General features: G+C 42.4%; 1 protein-coding gene across 1 annotated transcript; it reads left to right on the top strand.

The window, feature by feature from the left end:
* The first annotated feature begins 5,672 nt into the window (after positions 1 to 5,672).
* CLEC14A (C-type lectin domain containing 14A) lies at positions 5,673 to 7,141 on the top strand. Its single transcript, XM_018908000.3, is given in 2 exon segments — positions 5,673 to 5,837; positions 5,840 to 7,141. Coding segments are annotated over 2 exon segments (1,410 nt in total). The 3' UTR covers positions 7,085 to 7,141.
* The last annotated feature ends 8,866 nt before the right edge of the window (positions 7,142 to 16,007 follow it).

Here is a 16,007-nt window from a genome sequence, read left to right as displayed (position 1 = left end):
ATTTAACACACAAGTGCAGAGGACAGCACTGTTGGCCTTTTTACCATGATAAACAGGAAAGGAAAAAAGCCATGTGCCATGCAGCAAGATTCTCTTCTCCCCCTACATCAGATACTCTGCTTCTATGTCTTGCAAGCAAACAATGAGGAACATTTAAAACAGACTTTCTTGAGAAGGAAATGCTTTTAAGAATTGCCATTATATAAAAAGGGAAAAGAGGAAAATGTATCAATAAAGTGAACTAAAGCCTTTTTAGTCTGTCTAGTCTCACAAAACGAATGGCAATAAATATTTCCATAAAAGGTATGTTTACCTCCCATAATCTCCATGACAACAATTATTTCACTAGGCTCAGAATTTTCTTCCTTCCTTTTATTTTTTTCATTTTGAATTAGCTGCTTGTGTAGACAAGCATCTGCTGCCTCTCCATCTCACAGCTGCTCCTTCTTGCTTTTATTCTTACTAGTCTTTATCCCTTACCCATTTTCAAGCAAATACTACGAGACTCTCTGAAATGGTCAGTCTGGGCAAAAGGCCAGGAAGTGAAATCAGCTCTTTACCAATAGATTTCCTTCTATTTTACTTCATTTCCCTAGGAAATTTTGTCTCATCCCAAAAAGCCTGCCAGTCCTAGAAGTTTTTTGTGGAATTACAATACTATAGGTAGTTACTAAAAATGTTGGTGTTTCTTACCTCAAATGAAAATTCACTGATTCAAAAAAATGCTTTTATTTAGTTCAAAATCTGACAAAGTAATAGAAACATGTCATAGCATTGGGGTAAATCTGAATTTGACTCTAATTCTCCTCTTCTGTTTGCTTTTTTTCTAGGTTGAGAGGACATCAGAACTCAGTATTTTCCCGGGCCTCCAAAACCTGTGGGTTACATTGGCTGCTGATAGTAACCCCTGTGGACCAGGAAGCAAATTGCACAAAGGTGGTGTGGAACTTATCACAGTAATGCTTTCTAAGGGTGGCCTTTGAGCCACAAAGTAGCTTCAAGGCCACCAACATCCCTCAGGACACAGTGCGTCTCCTGCAGCTGCCTAAAAGGATATGTTTGAATACCCACATGCTCACTTTATGTTGTAACTGCCTCTCTGGTTATGACTGTCCTTTGCTCTTTGCCCACAGCCTTACACCACGTGGCATCAGGCTGCTGTGGGGGCTGCCCAGCTGTGCAAACAGCACCGTGGGCACCAGCACCAGCCACACACCAGTGCTGCCACATTGGGCAGTGGCAGCACAGATGTGGCCCCTAGGCTCCCTCTACCACTCTGCTACTTCAACCCTGGTGAACGATCTCACTTCTCTCTTTTCTTTTGATTTCTTCCCTATTCACTTTATTTGGGTGTACTCATTTTCCTGCCTACTGTTTTTTTGTTGTTTTTTTTTTTTTTTTCTGTGCTGCAGCTCTATATTCCTTTAACTTACTCTGTGCTGATTGCTCTCTTCTCTTCTCTTCTCTTCTTCTTCTCTTCTCCTCTTCTCTCTCTTCTCTTCTTTCTCTTCTCTTCTCTTCTCTTCTCTTCTCTTCTCTTTCTTCTCTTCTCTTCTCTTCTCTTCTCTTCTCTTCTCTCTTCTCTTCTCTTCTCTTCGCTTCTCTTCTTTCTCTTCTCTTCTTCTCTTCTCTTCTCTTCTCTTCTCTTCTCTCTCTTCTCTTCTCTTCTCTTCTCTCTCTTCTCTTCTCTTCTCTCTCTTCTCTTCTTTCTTTGTGCTTTTACTATTTCTGCCATTTTTTACTGCAAAATAAACCGTATGGCCATACTCACCTCCAGTTCTTCAAGATCCCCTCATGCCAATGTATACTCAGCACAAAGCTCTTGTGGGGCCAGACCGTGCTACATAATACAGGAAATGTGAAGAATTTGAAGGCTAGGATGGAACTAGTATGAATTATCCAGTCAACAAAAGGAAGAGAGTAAGCTACAGTGAGAATAAAAAATATTTATACTCTACGGTATTTTTGGAAAAGATTTAGTGTGTTTAATTTGACAGTTCTGGAGTTCATTTCTTCTAGCTAATTACAGAATGGAATCTTCCTTAATAACTCATTAAAGATGAGTGGAAGTAGTTACAGAATACATATTTTTCTTGCACACTTAGCAATGGAAACATGAACATATAAACTGATCAGGCTTTAAGGGGAACGTAGGCATATGGGGTAATGCTACTGCCAAAACAATGCAGTTCACCAACTAAATGTCCCCTCAGCAGGTCAGGATTAGTTATATTTTATGTCTATGTCATAAATGTAATAGATATACCACTGTGTTCATACCAGCAGTTAAATATCATTCCTTGTTATTAAGTCCCACAGCTATGTGATAATGTCACTGGAAATTATTATTACAGTAGACAGGGACTTGCATGACCCCTGCTGGGTTGTCTTTTCCAAACTCTGTAAGTGATCCTTGTAATCTACAAAGTCCTTTTGAGAGATGAATAATTAAATTCTTACGATCGTGCAATTTGTTACAATAAGGCAGAAATTCTTATTTTAATTTCCTATCCTGTTCTCTGGAAAAGTAACAAAAGGATGCTGGATTCCACCTGGAATTTTTACTTCTTGTTGCAAGTTGTTTGACTGAATGCAGAGAAATTAACAAGAAATCTTGTCCCACTGTTGAAATAAGATGGTTCTCATTGACTTCAAGATGGTCTTATTTTTAAAACTAAACTATTTTCTTTAAAAAATAATATAACTGTTTAGTGAGAAAATACTTTGTCTAAACACAAGTTACATGTGAAATGTAGGGCTGCCTTATTTGATAAACTATATATATATATTTACATATTATACTATAATATACTATATATATTTTCATATGATATAGATATTTCATGGAGCACTTAGTGACCAAAGGAGGATTATATCATTTTTGAGGCACACTGCCAAGTGACAGCAATTTTCACTTGCTTAAAATACTTGTTTACATTATGTTATTTAAATTACAATCTATATCTTAGCAGGACACAGAAAGATGGGAAGTAAGTTTTGACTTTACCCACAACAAATTCAGCAGAAGGATGTCTGGATCCAGTAGAGATATCAGTTGGGATCAGAGGGAAGGAGAGAGCTCATAGGGATTGTACAACCTGACCAGAGAAAAATGCTGTAGACTCTGCAAGGCTGCAGCAAGCTAAAAGGCTGAAGCTGTGCAAACAGGCAGTGCTCCCAGAACATTGCTCTTCATTTCTTGCTCCCTGTCCATAGTTTTCAGCCCCAAACAAATCTGGATCATGCAATAAACCAGGTGATAAATGGAGGTGCACATCAGCAGCCCTCCTTCACATTAGCAGAAAAGACAGCTGCTGCTGCTATTAGATGCTGTCTCCTGGTTTTGTTGCATAACAGGTAGACAGATCTATTTCCAGACATTTTCCTGTGTCCCCTTTGGGGAAGAGAAATTTACTGTCCTTATGGTCTACACATTTTAGTGTGACATGATCATTTCCCTTGTCCCCTTGAAAGCAAGGCATCCATACTGCAGCATCCATCTACCTCTGAGAAGTAAAATATGGCTCTTAGCAAGATCTGGATGCTATATTCCTCAACAAGACTACTTTTAATGAAAATACAGCCCCTTAGGCCCTAGAGTAGCAAAGTATGTGCTGATATACAGATGACATATTTCCTGGTTAGTTGCAAGAAGAATGGTTGTAATTTACCTTTTAAAAACCCAAAAGGAATCCACCTAAAAAGAGGAAATTAGTTTTATTAATTCAGCACTTCTCACACATCTCCTTAATAAAAATGTATTATGATAAGATAGATACAGTTACATAATGAAATAAAAATAAAACTTAATGGCTCTTATTAAAATACAATTAAAGCAAACCACTGTTTTTTCAGGGGCTAAGATCTTACAGGAAAAACACTAAGGAATGACTATGTCTAAATAAGGCTTTAACTACTGAAAGCAACAGCTACGTTACAGTTTACACATCCATCAGTTGTGACATTCAGGTTTGTGTAATAAAACCTTCTTTATATGTAGAAGTTTAGTTGTCTCATGTGTGTGGGAGTAGCTAGTCCTCGCTTTCAAAATAGGACTTCTCCAGAAAAAGACCCATGAAGAGTGATGTCTTATTTACCTAAATGTAAGAACTAGAAAGAACAATAAAAAAACCAGAGGAAGAGCTGTTTTCTGGAGATCCAGCAGACCTGTTATTTTTAAAATATTTTGCAGAACATTTCCCTGAATAGGAATAGGAGAGCAGATATACTGGCAGGTTGAGCAGATGTACAGCCACCACCTCTATGTTCAGCTGGTAAAAACCTTCAGCTTTGGCAATACAGTGTTTTCATCTTTCTGTGCAGTACAAGTTCCTCTGATGAGACTGGACGGCCCAGGGCACTGGTGGCTAACCTATTGTTTCTAAACTGGTTTGCCAGTTTGCTGGTTCATACATAGCCTAGGAAATTAAAGTCATGGCCTGTGTGAAATGAGCCAGTAATAGCCATCAATTACCTGGTAGAGGCCAGCTCAGATGGCTCAAATCATGCTCTTGGCTGACAGCTGAGAAGAGACTGAGCTGCATTCTCCCCCTCAGTGACAGAGTCCTAGGTTTGAAGAATAATATGAAAATTTTGGGGCTTCTAAATTATTCTATTTATAAGTTTGTCTTCTGTTTGGCTATAATAAATGAACTCAATTTTGAAAGTGAAAACAAAGTAAAGCTGTAGGAGTGCACTGGTATATTAGGCAAAACCTTGTAAGTATTCCCCAGTAAAATGGCAATTGTAAAGCTGTAGCAAATACTCTTCTCTCCCAAACCTATCAATCAGATTTGGGGGAAATGGCTCAAGATACTAACTTGACAGGTATGTGCAGAAGCACAGCTTTTGTACATCATCACAAAAAACAAGGGGCTCAAGGAACAATTCATTTAGTTTGGGCACATTTAAAGCTAGATCCGGTGAAGAACTAGGGATGTGAATAGCAGGTGATAAAGTTTGCTGATGCCAAATGAATTGCATCTTTCTGGCTGAACATGCAGTCAGGCAGTAAGAATCTCCATGTGCTGACCCACACAGGCTAATAGCTTGATGCCTCTGCCATGGTGCACCATGGAGAATACTGAATGCAAGGGTTACAATTCCAGTAAGCAGCAGAGCTCTGAATAGACAGCTGCTACAACACCGTAAACTTTGACTTAGGTGGCTGTTAGCATCTTGACACCTTGATTAACCAAAACTACGAATTCATCTAGAATTAAACCAACAAGCTCTAGTTTTGTTATGAAAACCTCTTTTCCATAAAACCAAGTCTACTGGCATCCAAATGGACTGCAATTACTGAGAAACCAAAATCAGATTTTGTGACTGTTAAATCGCCCCCTGTATCCGGAGCTACGGGGTTGATTGCACTTAACGAAGAAACCTCAATCCTCCAGGGAAGAGCTAACTGAAGCTGGACCGCTTTTCTCCCGTAAGCGCTGTCCAACAAGCTAGCAAGATGGCCTGGGCATCTCGGGACACGGGCCTGAAAACAGGCCCCGTGACCTCGGTTCGACAGCTGCGGCTCAGGGCTTCGCCACTCTCCTGCCCCTCCGGCAGCGGAGGAGGCAGAGCCCTACGCGGCGGCTGGACAGCCGCCCGCCGGGCGGGGCGAGCGCTTCCTGGCGGCGCCGGGAGCTGCTTGTCCTGGGCCCTCCAACAAACGGAGGATGCCGAGGTCAGCCACGGCTCCCGACACGTTTCCTCCGGCAGGTCCGGGGCAGGGCCGTGGGAGTGGGGTGGGCGCTGGAGAGAGACGGCGCGGGCAGCAGAGGCCAGCCCAAGCCGGGGCAGAACGCCACCACAGCCGCAGGGGCAGCCGGCGCCCCTCATCCCGCCGCGTCCCGCCGCCGGCATGAGGCGAGCCGGGCCCTGGTGCCTGCTCCTGGCTGCGGCCTGCGCCCTGGGCCGGACCCGGCCGCCCCCGCGGGCCGCCGTGCGCTGCCTGTCCGCCGGCGCCTGCTTCAGCGCCCACCTCGCCAACGTCTCGTACGCCGAGGCCCGCGGCGCCTGCGACCAGCGGCGGGGCAGCCTCGCCTGGGTCAGCGGCGAGCCGGAGCTGCACCTGCTGCTGAAGCTGCTGGCAGACGCAGCGGTGCCCGCGCCCGCAGTGTTCTGGGTCGGGCTGAAGAGGAACGCCTCCGCCTGCACCCACGACGAGCAGCCGCTCCGCGGCTTCTCCTGGGAGGGCGTCGGGGGTGGGACGGCCCCGCAGGAGGTGCCGGCGGCGCTCGGCCGGTGGCTGCAGGAGCCCCTGCTGTCCTGCGTCGTCGCCCGCTGCGCTGGGCTGCACCTGGCGCCTGACCCTGGGGACGGCCCCAGATGGGGCTGGAAGGAGCAGGTCTGCGGGATGAAAAGCCCGGGCTACCTCTGCAAGTACCAGTTCGAGGGTGCCTGCCCCGACCTCACTCCCGCGGGCGCCCTTGACCTCAACTATCGGCTCCCCTTCGAGGAGCGCAGCGGCCGCCCCGGCTTCAGCCCGCCGGGCACCGTGCTGACAGTGGCGTGTCCCGGCGGGGAGGTGCGGCTCATCTGTCAGCCCGGGCCGGGCGGCTTCGCCTGGAAGGCGGCAGAGAAGCCCCTCTGCCCCTGCCTCTTCGGCAGCACGACCCCCGACAGCGGGCGGTGCGCCGAGGCCGCCGGGTGCCGCGATGCCGCCGGAGGCTTCGCCTGTGCCTGCATTCCGGGCGGCCCGGACGGAACTCCCTGCCCGGGAACGGGGCCGGCCCCCACCGCTACAGGTGGCTCCGCGGAACCGTCGGGTGCCAGGACGGAGGGGCGGCGTCCTTCCATCCCGACACCCGGCGGTTCCACGGAGCCGCCCGCCACCGCCACGGCCGCCGCCGGCGGAGAGAAGACGGCTGCTCCGCCGCCTTCCTCCTCCTCCTCCTCTTCCAACTACGTTTTCATCCTGGTGACGGTCGCTGTGGTGGTGCTGGTCATCCTGGTCATGACAGTCCTGGGGGTGTTCAAAATCTGCTTTAACAAGTCCGAGGGCCGCGGCGAGAAGGAGCCGCCGGAGGACGGCAGCAAGGCGGAGGCAGGCTCCGCGGAGCGCAGCGGAGCAGCGGGGGGTGAATAGCCCCGGACCGCCGGGGCCGCGTCCCTCGGGGCTGCCCTGAGCGGCAGCTGCCACCCGGGCCAGCGCTCGGCTGCCCACGTCCCTCCTGCCTCCAGCCCTGCTGCCGCGGGAGCCGAGGGAGAGGCGCCGCGGAACTTCGCTGGGCAGGGCTTGGATATTATCAAACGCAGGAGCGCGCAGCGACGTTCTTTAGAGGGGATTGAAATCTTTGGACAGTCGGAATTTTTGTCGGTCTGGAAAACAGTTATTTCGGTGCTGATTTCACTAAAATATAAATAGATCAGCCTGGCCGAAAGAGCGATTGCAGCTGCAACAATTGTTCATTTTTATCCTCTCAGAAGCTGTTTGTCTGGTGCCTTACTTGGAGCAAGCATAAAGTGGGCCTCTTTGAGCACTTGCATCTTGTAATTTAGAAGTCACTCCTTGCCTGAGTGGTACTTGGAGGTTCTCGTTTTCAACCTAATTGCTGGAACTTTTGGAGAGGTGAACTGCCATAATTTTGGGTGAAACTGCAACCCACGTGCTTTCATACTGACATTCTTAAAAAATGAAAGAGCATTTCTATACTTAGAAAGTCATTAAACTGCTGAGGAAATGAGAAGTTAATGGGGAGTCAGTTTTATACTTCAGCTGATGAAAAGAATAAAGGATGATGTAAATCACTGCCCTGTTTGTTACTTCATACTCATTCTTGTAGCAGAGAATAAATTTTTCAGTTACAGTTTTTCTCCTAAGTTGAGTTGTTACAAAACTTGCCTTCTGTGTGCAATATATAGCTCCCTAGAATCAGACAAGGTGCTGACACACCACACTGTGAGAGGAGTTAACGTGAGTCCAAATACATCATGCAAATCTCATTCTCTTTAGTCAGATATATTGTTTTCTGTGAAGTCCCTTGAGAGTAAAGAAAGATTCATTGTTCGTGCCCTTTTCTAAATGAGATAAACACTTCCTCTGTGATTTCCCTTGGGAATTCCTGCAGAGGAGCTTTCAACCTGGCTGCAGAACTTGCTTTCTGTGCAGTTCAGAGTGCTGATGCTCACTTATTGTTATTATGGTGTTGGTTTTCAATTAAAGTTGTAATATTAAATATTGATTCAAGGTATTCTGTGTGCAGTTATACATATCTAAGTGGTCTCATCCAAGCTTTTTGGGGTGTGGGGAGAATAGGGAAATATTTTCTTCCCTTAAGAGAACTTTAATCTCTGAAATGTCTCTTTAAATACACTTGTTTGTTTTTTGTTTGTTTTCCTTTCTTGAGAGCTGACATTCTTACTACTACTTCAATTTTGACACTTTCCTGCTGAGTTTGAAGAACTCTGTTTAAAAAATAGTGTGTGTTATTATTACCTATTTTTCTTGCAAGCAAAGACTTGATAATAAATATGGTGTAAACGTCTGCTAAGGATAAATAATTACATAAGTAAAAGTTTTTTATTTTTCCCTCCCTCTCCCTTTAATGATGATAGGCAGTTGCTATCTGGGAAACAATCTCTAGCTTTTGGTAAAGAGGTCACTGATATTTGTGAGCCATCAGCCTGACTGTAGCCATAAATTCCCTTGTATCATGACAGGAACTAAATCCAGCTAGGTGAGAATGCTGCTCATTACAAGGTGACTCATAATCTGCATATTTTTTTAATCTGTTTATCTGACATTTGTGTTTCACAAGGCAGGCATTTTTCACCTTGGGCAGGAGGCTTGATTCTACATTCAGATGTGCACAGATTTGGAAAATGACTTAGCCATTAATGCCTTATTTCTTAATAGCACCCCAGTTGATGTCAGTGTAAATGATTTCTTTTATGGGATGGTGTATGTGGAGCTCTCTTCTTCTGTTTGGGCTGTGTAAGCAAATAGCAGCTGAGATGAATGAGAGCTTCTCTAAATTAATTTTTGTTTGTATGTTTTAGTCTTTCTCTCATATCAGATAGCTGAACTCTTCTGACAGTCTGATGGGACTGTCCAGGTCTGTTTTTCAAAGCTCTAGAAACTCTCTCATTCTCTGTTTCTGGAGTCTTACCAAGCACACAATTAAGTGCTGAGTTAAGCACCTGCCTACTTATTTTGGCATCTCTCAGTATGTGACTCAGACTGTTTAGTTAAAATATACAGGTTCATGCTCTTGCAAGCCATTTACCTGTCTCATAATTCCCATTTCCCTCTTCCTGGGAAATCATGTTTTGATTTGAGAGTTCTGTTTCTCACACAATTTAGGATTGTCTAGGGGACTACACAAGGGTTCTACTATGTTCCTCCTGGCTTATAATTTGACTAATGTGAAACCAGGCTATTTTGCATCTAAGGATGGGAACCATCTTACCATGTACAGATATCTCCAGTAATTGATCTAGACTTTTTTACTCACCTAGACACCTGTACTGCCTATGGAGAGAAAAATGTGCTTGCAATTAATCTTATTTTAGACTAGATGCTGAAAACAGGACCTGTGAATTACATCCTGAAAGGGCCTTTTCTCTGCATTGACTATAAAGAAGGCATATGGAGGCTACTTACATTTAAATGCCTGTAAAATTCACATTTATAATTAAATCAGAAAATCAACTCACTTAAGTCTCCAGCTGTGCAAGTCACTTTTCTAAAAGCAAGCTCATGATGCCTTCTGTCTCTTCAAGGCATGGCTAAATGGTCATAATTTTATTATTGCTTTTATTGCTTTTACATGTTACAGATCTTGTTCAGTATGTCTAGGGTTTTTTACCTTATTTTTGCAGTCAGTAGAATACAAATCAAATAGCATTCGGAGTTGTTTGGAATCTGAGCAACTTTGAAATGCATGATTTTTTTTTTTTCTCTAATGATTCAGACCAAAAAGAAGATGTTTTGGGAGAGATGATTGATCATTTTTGCTTTCCACTCTTGGTCAAATTGGGTCTTTAGTGAATAAGAAACCAACACTTACCTGTCATGCAACCATTGGTTCATATCACAACCATGATTCACTGGTCTGCAAGGCAGATTCAGAGCAGAGTTTGCTGTTTACATCCATAGAAGGAGAATAAATAAGATCATCATGAGTACAGATAATGATAGTAAGTACTGAGATAATAAAAGTGTCTGATTATGAAAATGGGTGTAATTTTTATAAAAATTATTATGTAACACCATATAAAAAACCCACAATCAAATGCAAGTATTTTTCCAAAACATGGCAAAGATAGAGACAAATCTTTTCACCCATGTTGTACACATGTCCATTGAATAAACATTATATATGCACATTATATTCCAACTGTTTTTCCAGCATAGGAAAAAATATTATTTTATCCCATAATAAAGCCATATAAATCATATATAAACTTTGTATCTGTGAGTTTTAAAATGATTACATTTTTATAATGAAAGGGTGATAGCAAGAAACTGTTAGTCTACATTTGAAAATGGTGATTCCTGCAAAGAATAGGAATGTCCAGACCTCTTGTCTATCACAGTTATCCAAAAAAGTGTCCCATGTTGCCAATTTTAGATTTCCTTAATTCCTACAAAGATAGTTTGACTGGCAGGCATATAATTTGTCAGCTGCACATTTTATTTATGAACAAGTCGTGAATTTTAAATGGTTTGTTTCATCAAATAATCAGAAATAAAACTTTAATTTCCACATTTTTTAAAAATAATGATTTATGCTGCTAAGAGCTTAATTAGGTGTTCTGTGGGATTGAAATGAAATCTATAAGTGGACATGGGAAAAATTTGAGTACTTCTGACAACACTTCTCCTTGTTTAAGTATATCATATAGCTTAAAGAATATTAAAAGTATAATGGATTCTGTGCTTCCCCTGGGAACTTCCTATCACTTATTTTTTCTCATGTTTTAAATCCCAATTATCTTTCCTCATTATTACATGGAGGTCAATCACTGGTAGATGCAATGTAGTTTCTTCTAGAAATATTAATTTTTGTTTCTTCAGTATGTGGACACTTAGCAAGGCTGTAGTGTAGCAATTCATGTATTTCACCAAAGATATATAATTGACTTAAAAGGCAAATGCAGCAGGGCAGCAGCAGCAGTAACCACATTCCCAGGACTTCAAAACATTAAACTTAATACATTTTCTTCTTCCCCCAGTATCTTTTCTTCTTCCCCCAGTCCTGCCCAGTATGCAGCCTTGACTTTCTCTTCTGGGCTTCAAAGACTTGAAAGTGGATGTGTAAAAGGAATCATCTGTTACCAAGCAAATCTTTTCCCTTTTCTGTATTGCTGACTAGAAACACAGAATCATAGAATGGTTTGGAATGGAAGGGACCTTACAGATCATCTTGTTCCACCCCCCTGCTGTGTGCAGGGACACCTTCTACTAGACCAGGTTGCTCAGAGCCTCATCCAGCCTGGCCTTGAACACTTCAAGGGATGAGGCATTCACAACTTTGCTGAGCAAATTGGTCCAGTGTCTCACCACTCTCATAGCAAAAAGTTTCTTCTTCATACCTAATCCATGCCTACCCTCTTTGAAGCCACTCCCCTTTGGACTGTCGCCACACGCCCTAGGAAAATGTTCTTCTTCAACTCTCTTGTAGGTACTGGAAGGTTGTTTGTAGGTACTGGAAGCCTTCTCTTTTCCAGGCTGAACAACCCCCACTCTTTCAGCCTGTCTTTGTAGGTGAAGTGTTCTAACCCTCTGATCATCTTGGTGGCCTCCTCTGGACTCCAGCATGTCCACATCCTTCTCATGTTGGGAGCTCCAGAGGAGAGCCCAGTCCTCCAGGTGGAGTGGAGGCGGCCGTGGAGCTGGGAAATGCAGAGGTGTGGTGGTGATCCTGCATTTGTTGTGCCCTTCCCCTCCTTCCACCTGCCAGTCCTTTTGCATTCTGAGTCAGAAAAATGGGAAAACAACCGCTCTGATGTATTTTAGGGGTAATATAGAAGAGGAAGACTGCAGGTACACAGAGAGGATGAGCTGAGGAGGGGAAGATGAGAAAGACAGGCAAGCATCCATCTTTACCCTGATGTATCTATCCTAATCATCTTCTTGCTGTGTATGTTTTCAGGTGTTACTCAAAATGTGGTGGTTTGCAAACAAATAAATATTTTCAGTCATTAAGGCCGGAACAGCACATGGGTTATAACCTGTCGGAAAAGCATGGTTTTGTTTTTGGAATGTAACCAGCAGGCCTTGTGTTTTTGGCTGATAAGAATGATTTACACTGTTCTCTGGAACATAACATAAGATCATAAGTACAGATAGCTTGAGTGGCATTATAAGTGATCAAGGTCTGTAATGACTGTGCAGAGGAATGTGTTACATTACTTTTCATTCTTACGAGTATATCTTTCTCTAAGGGAAAGGGTTTTTCCCAGTCATTGTGCTGAAGATTCTCAGCAAGTAAGAAATTATGTTAATTTTACTTTATGACAGTTAAATAGCAGTGAAAACTCTTCTGTATTCAATTTCTGTATTGTCAATATGAGATTCTTCTTGGTTTGTGTTAAGAAAAAAATTATTAAATAATTTTCTCTATTTTAATGATAAAGGAAAAAAATATGTGAAATTAAAAGCATCTGAAAAATCCAAAATAAATTAACATTCTGAAAAATCTATATCTATCTGTTTCTGCATTGTTTTCCTGAGTTTCTAGTAATTCCATAAAACATCTAAATTGTCATCTAGTTCTTAGAAAAAAATGCCTTGATACTTTCTAACCTTCAAAAATAACAGCTTGGAAAACAACAGCTGACATAAAAAGCCCAACTTCATGTTTTTTGCTGAGTTGGGAGTTTATGTATTTGCTGTCCTCTAAACAGTGGAAGTTAATTATGTGACAGAGCCAAACTTCTGCTTTGCAATGCCTGTTCTGGACTCTACTTACTTTCCTCTGTTCTTAACAAAATGGCCTCTCCCAGCCATCACATACCTGATTTTTCTCCATATCAGATTTCTTCTCTCTCAGTTTGCTCAGTATCAAGTATCCACCAGTTTGTCCTGCTTTTCTATCCATTCTCCCCCAAATATCCAGCTCTGCCATGTTTTGGACCACTCCAGTTGACCAGCAATCCCTTGGGCTTCCCATTGTGAATCTGGGCAAGTGCTGTGTGTCTGAGTTGAGCTCGTGCCACACTCAGCCCGTGGCAGCAGCACTGGTGTCACCTGGCATTGCTCAGCTTTAGGAGGGTGCAGTGCAGTCCAGCAGCTTCCCCTGGGCTGGTAGGGTCCACACGTGCACTGACAACAGCACTGTCACCAATAAGGTAAGTGGAGACAATCCTGTTCCAAGTCATAAATACAACACAGTTCAGATCCCAAGTCAGAAATCTGGTAATTTTTATCTGTCCTATAACTTCCCTAAGTCTGTGAATTTGGGCACTTTTATTTGAGCCTCTCTAGTTAGAAGCTCAAGAACCCACAGAGCAGCCCTTAGACATATTGCACAGTGTAAGAACCTGTGTAGAAAAGACATTTGGGGTGGGGGAGAGGGTGTAGTGAGAATAGAGAGTAGAGGGAATTTTCTGTATATTTATATAGTTTCCAAGGTGACCCTACCCATCATAGACATGATAATCATATAATGACAAGTGTATTCCATCCAGACTGGATACAAAAACCTATACACCTCAGGCAGGATACAGCACCTTACTATCTCTGCTTCATAGCTGCTTATTGCTCTGCCAAATCCAGATTTTAGGCTTTTGGAGATAAAAAGTTGGAAGGGAGAGGGCATACTTAGCTTTTATTGAAAAGCATCTGTCTTGTCAAAATTTTGCTTGGTTTGTAGCTGTCTAATGATATACTTCGAAATACTCTCAGGTTCACCTATTTTTCTTGGCCATTTTTCTCCACAAAATGTAATATCTGAAAGCATTTTTCTTAAAGAGAAATCTTATTAGCAAGCTCTTCTTTCTTCCTGTGGCTTAGCCTGAAGTTATCAGCCAAATAAGGCTACACTGAAGAGGATGGAAGTGCTAAATATACAATTCAGTGGAAATATTTTATTCTCCTCTAGAGATTCATAATTCACATTCTTGTCTGTAGAGCCCTGGTGTCAAGTAAGGTTCCTAGGGACTAAAGTCACAGAGTTTAGAATGCTGGATTGATATTTATTTCTTGGCTAGTTTATTCTGATTTTTTGGAATTATTTTTCTTAGGTCTTTTTTTAAATCAGGATTATAAGACCTTAAATTGTCACTGTTCTAGAAATATGGCAGAGTAAAGTCAAACCTTATATAACATGAATGTATGATGTCACTGGGTTCTTTTATTTCAGTAAGACTTAGTTTCATATTTAGAATTAGGATGCTGATTTTGGTAGCAGGTTAAAATACAGCAAATAGTGTTGATAGAGCATGCCATATACATTAGAAATGCAGATTTTTAGATTTCCAGAAACAACCAGAAAGGCTGTTTTAAAATTCTGATTCACTGAAAGCTGGCATTTCAGAAATTCTTTCATCACATTCAGAAAACTGATTCTCATTCTTTGTGAAGATATCAAATGTGTTCTTTAAGAGTCGAATGCAAAGAAGCCATACTCTGTGTAATGTTCTCTGCTGTAGGGACCATCTGAAGAGGCAGAATATCTGCAGCCATCACCTTCTTCATCCACTGTCCAGATATAAAGTGCCTCTGTGACCAGTCTCGTTCAAGTCCACTAACTGCAGGTAGCAGCCAGCCTTAGGATTCTGAGACGTGTTGTCTTTGCTACTGCACTGGGAGCCTGGTGGGAAAGGAAAGTGATTTCCTGTGCACCTCTGAGTGGGAAAATGCTGCAGCTGATGTGTGCTGCCCACCTGATGTGAGTTCCATGTGAAGGTTGTGCTCTGGAGTACCTGCCACTGGAAACAGTCCAGTCCATTGACTGGATACTGCTTGGTGCTGTCCCACTGGTGGGTATAGATCTCAGGCTAAACAAAGTGCAAAAGTTGCCTGTGTTTCAGTGGCCACAAAGCCAATTTCATGACAAAGTGAATGCAGTATTTTTAAAATATAAACCAAAACTCACGGGGAAATAGCAAAAAAATTACCACTGGTTACAAATTACAATTCACCCACTTGCAGCTGTATAAAAAGGTCAAAATGTCACCAAGAAATAAACTACAGTACTATTTTTTTCAGTGAATTAAGCATTAGTTAAAATAATTTCCATATGAAATCTGAATACCCTTATTTGCCATTTGGAAAGCATTAAAAAGAATTCTGTTTATTTTCTGGTACATATTATTTAATGAGAACTTTTTATCTCTCTGGTGGTTATGTTTTACTATTTAGAATAGTAACACAGAATGAACTAACTAACATTCTTTCTAGCTAAATTGAATAATTTACTGCTGTTGATCGCCTCTCCCAGAGCGAAAAATAGCAGGAACAACTGTTAGTTTGGGATAAACAGATTTTGTTTCCAGCTGAAACCTCACACAGAGCCAGGAATCATAGGGGCAGTGCTGGCCGGGAGTGAATCAGCCCGTCCATCTGAAGGCAAGCCTGCCATCTACTGAAGGCCCAAGCCAACCTCTGCGATGTGCCTGGGAGAGCTGAAACTGAAGTGCATGTGCTGGTAGGTGTGCAAGCTTCCACCCCAACCTTTGCGAGGCAAAGAGAAAAAGAAACGAAAGAACAAAACCCAGTGCAACTTTTCATCAAAGCTGAGTATGCAGTATGAATCTCTGTGCTTTTTCACTCTTGCTTCATCGTGTCTGATATCAAACAAATTCAACAGTAAAAAGTAGACTGACTCTGTGTTTAATCTGACCATACATAAAAATATGCCGGTGAAAAGGACCACGTAAGATTATGAGATTTATGCCATCTTGAAGATATTGTGGGTGAGAATTTAAGTGAAGCCCTGGAAATACCATCATGGATATCATGGGGCATTTTTCATTTGTTTTGACAGACATTTGATTTCTGTGAAAATTCAATTGAGCTTATAAAGCAATTTCATCCTCATTTCCCCATATGTACATGTAAA

The sequence above is a fragment of the Serinus canaria genome, chromosome 5 (assembly GCF_022539315.1).
Source record: "Serinus canaria isolate serCan28SL12 chromosome 5, serCan2020, whole genome shotgun sequence".
Lineage (NCBI taxonomy): Eukaryota > Metazoa > Chordata > Aves > Passeriformes > Fringillidae > Serinus > Serinus canaria.
The sequence above is the reverse complement of the archived record's forward strand: the minus strand, read 5'-3'. Positions and strand labels throughout refer to the sequence as shown.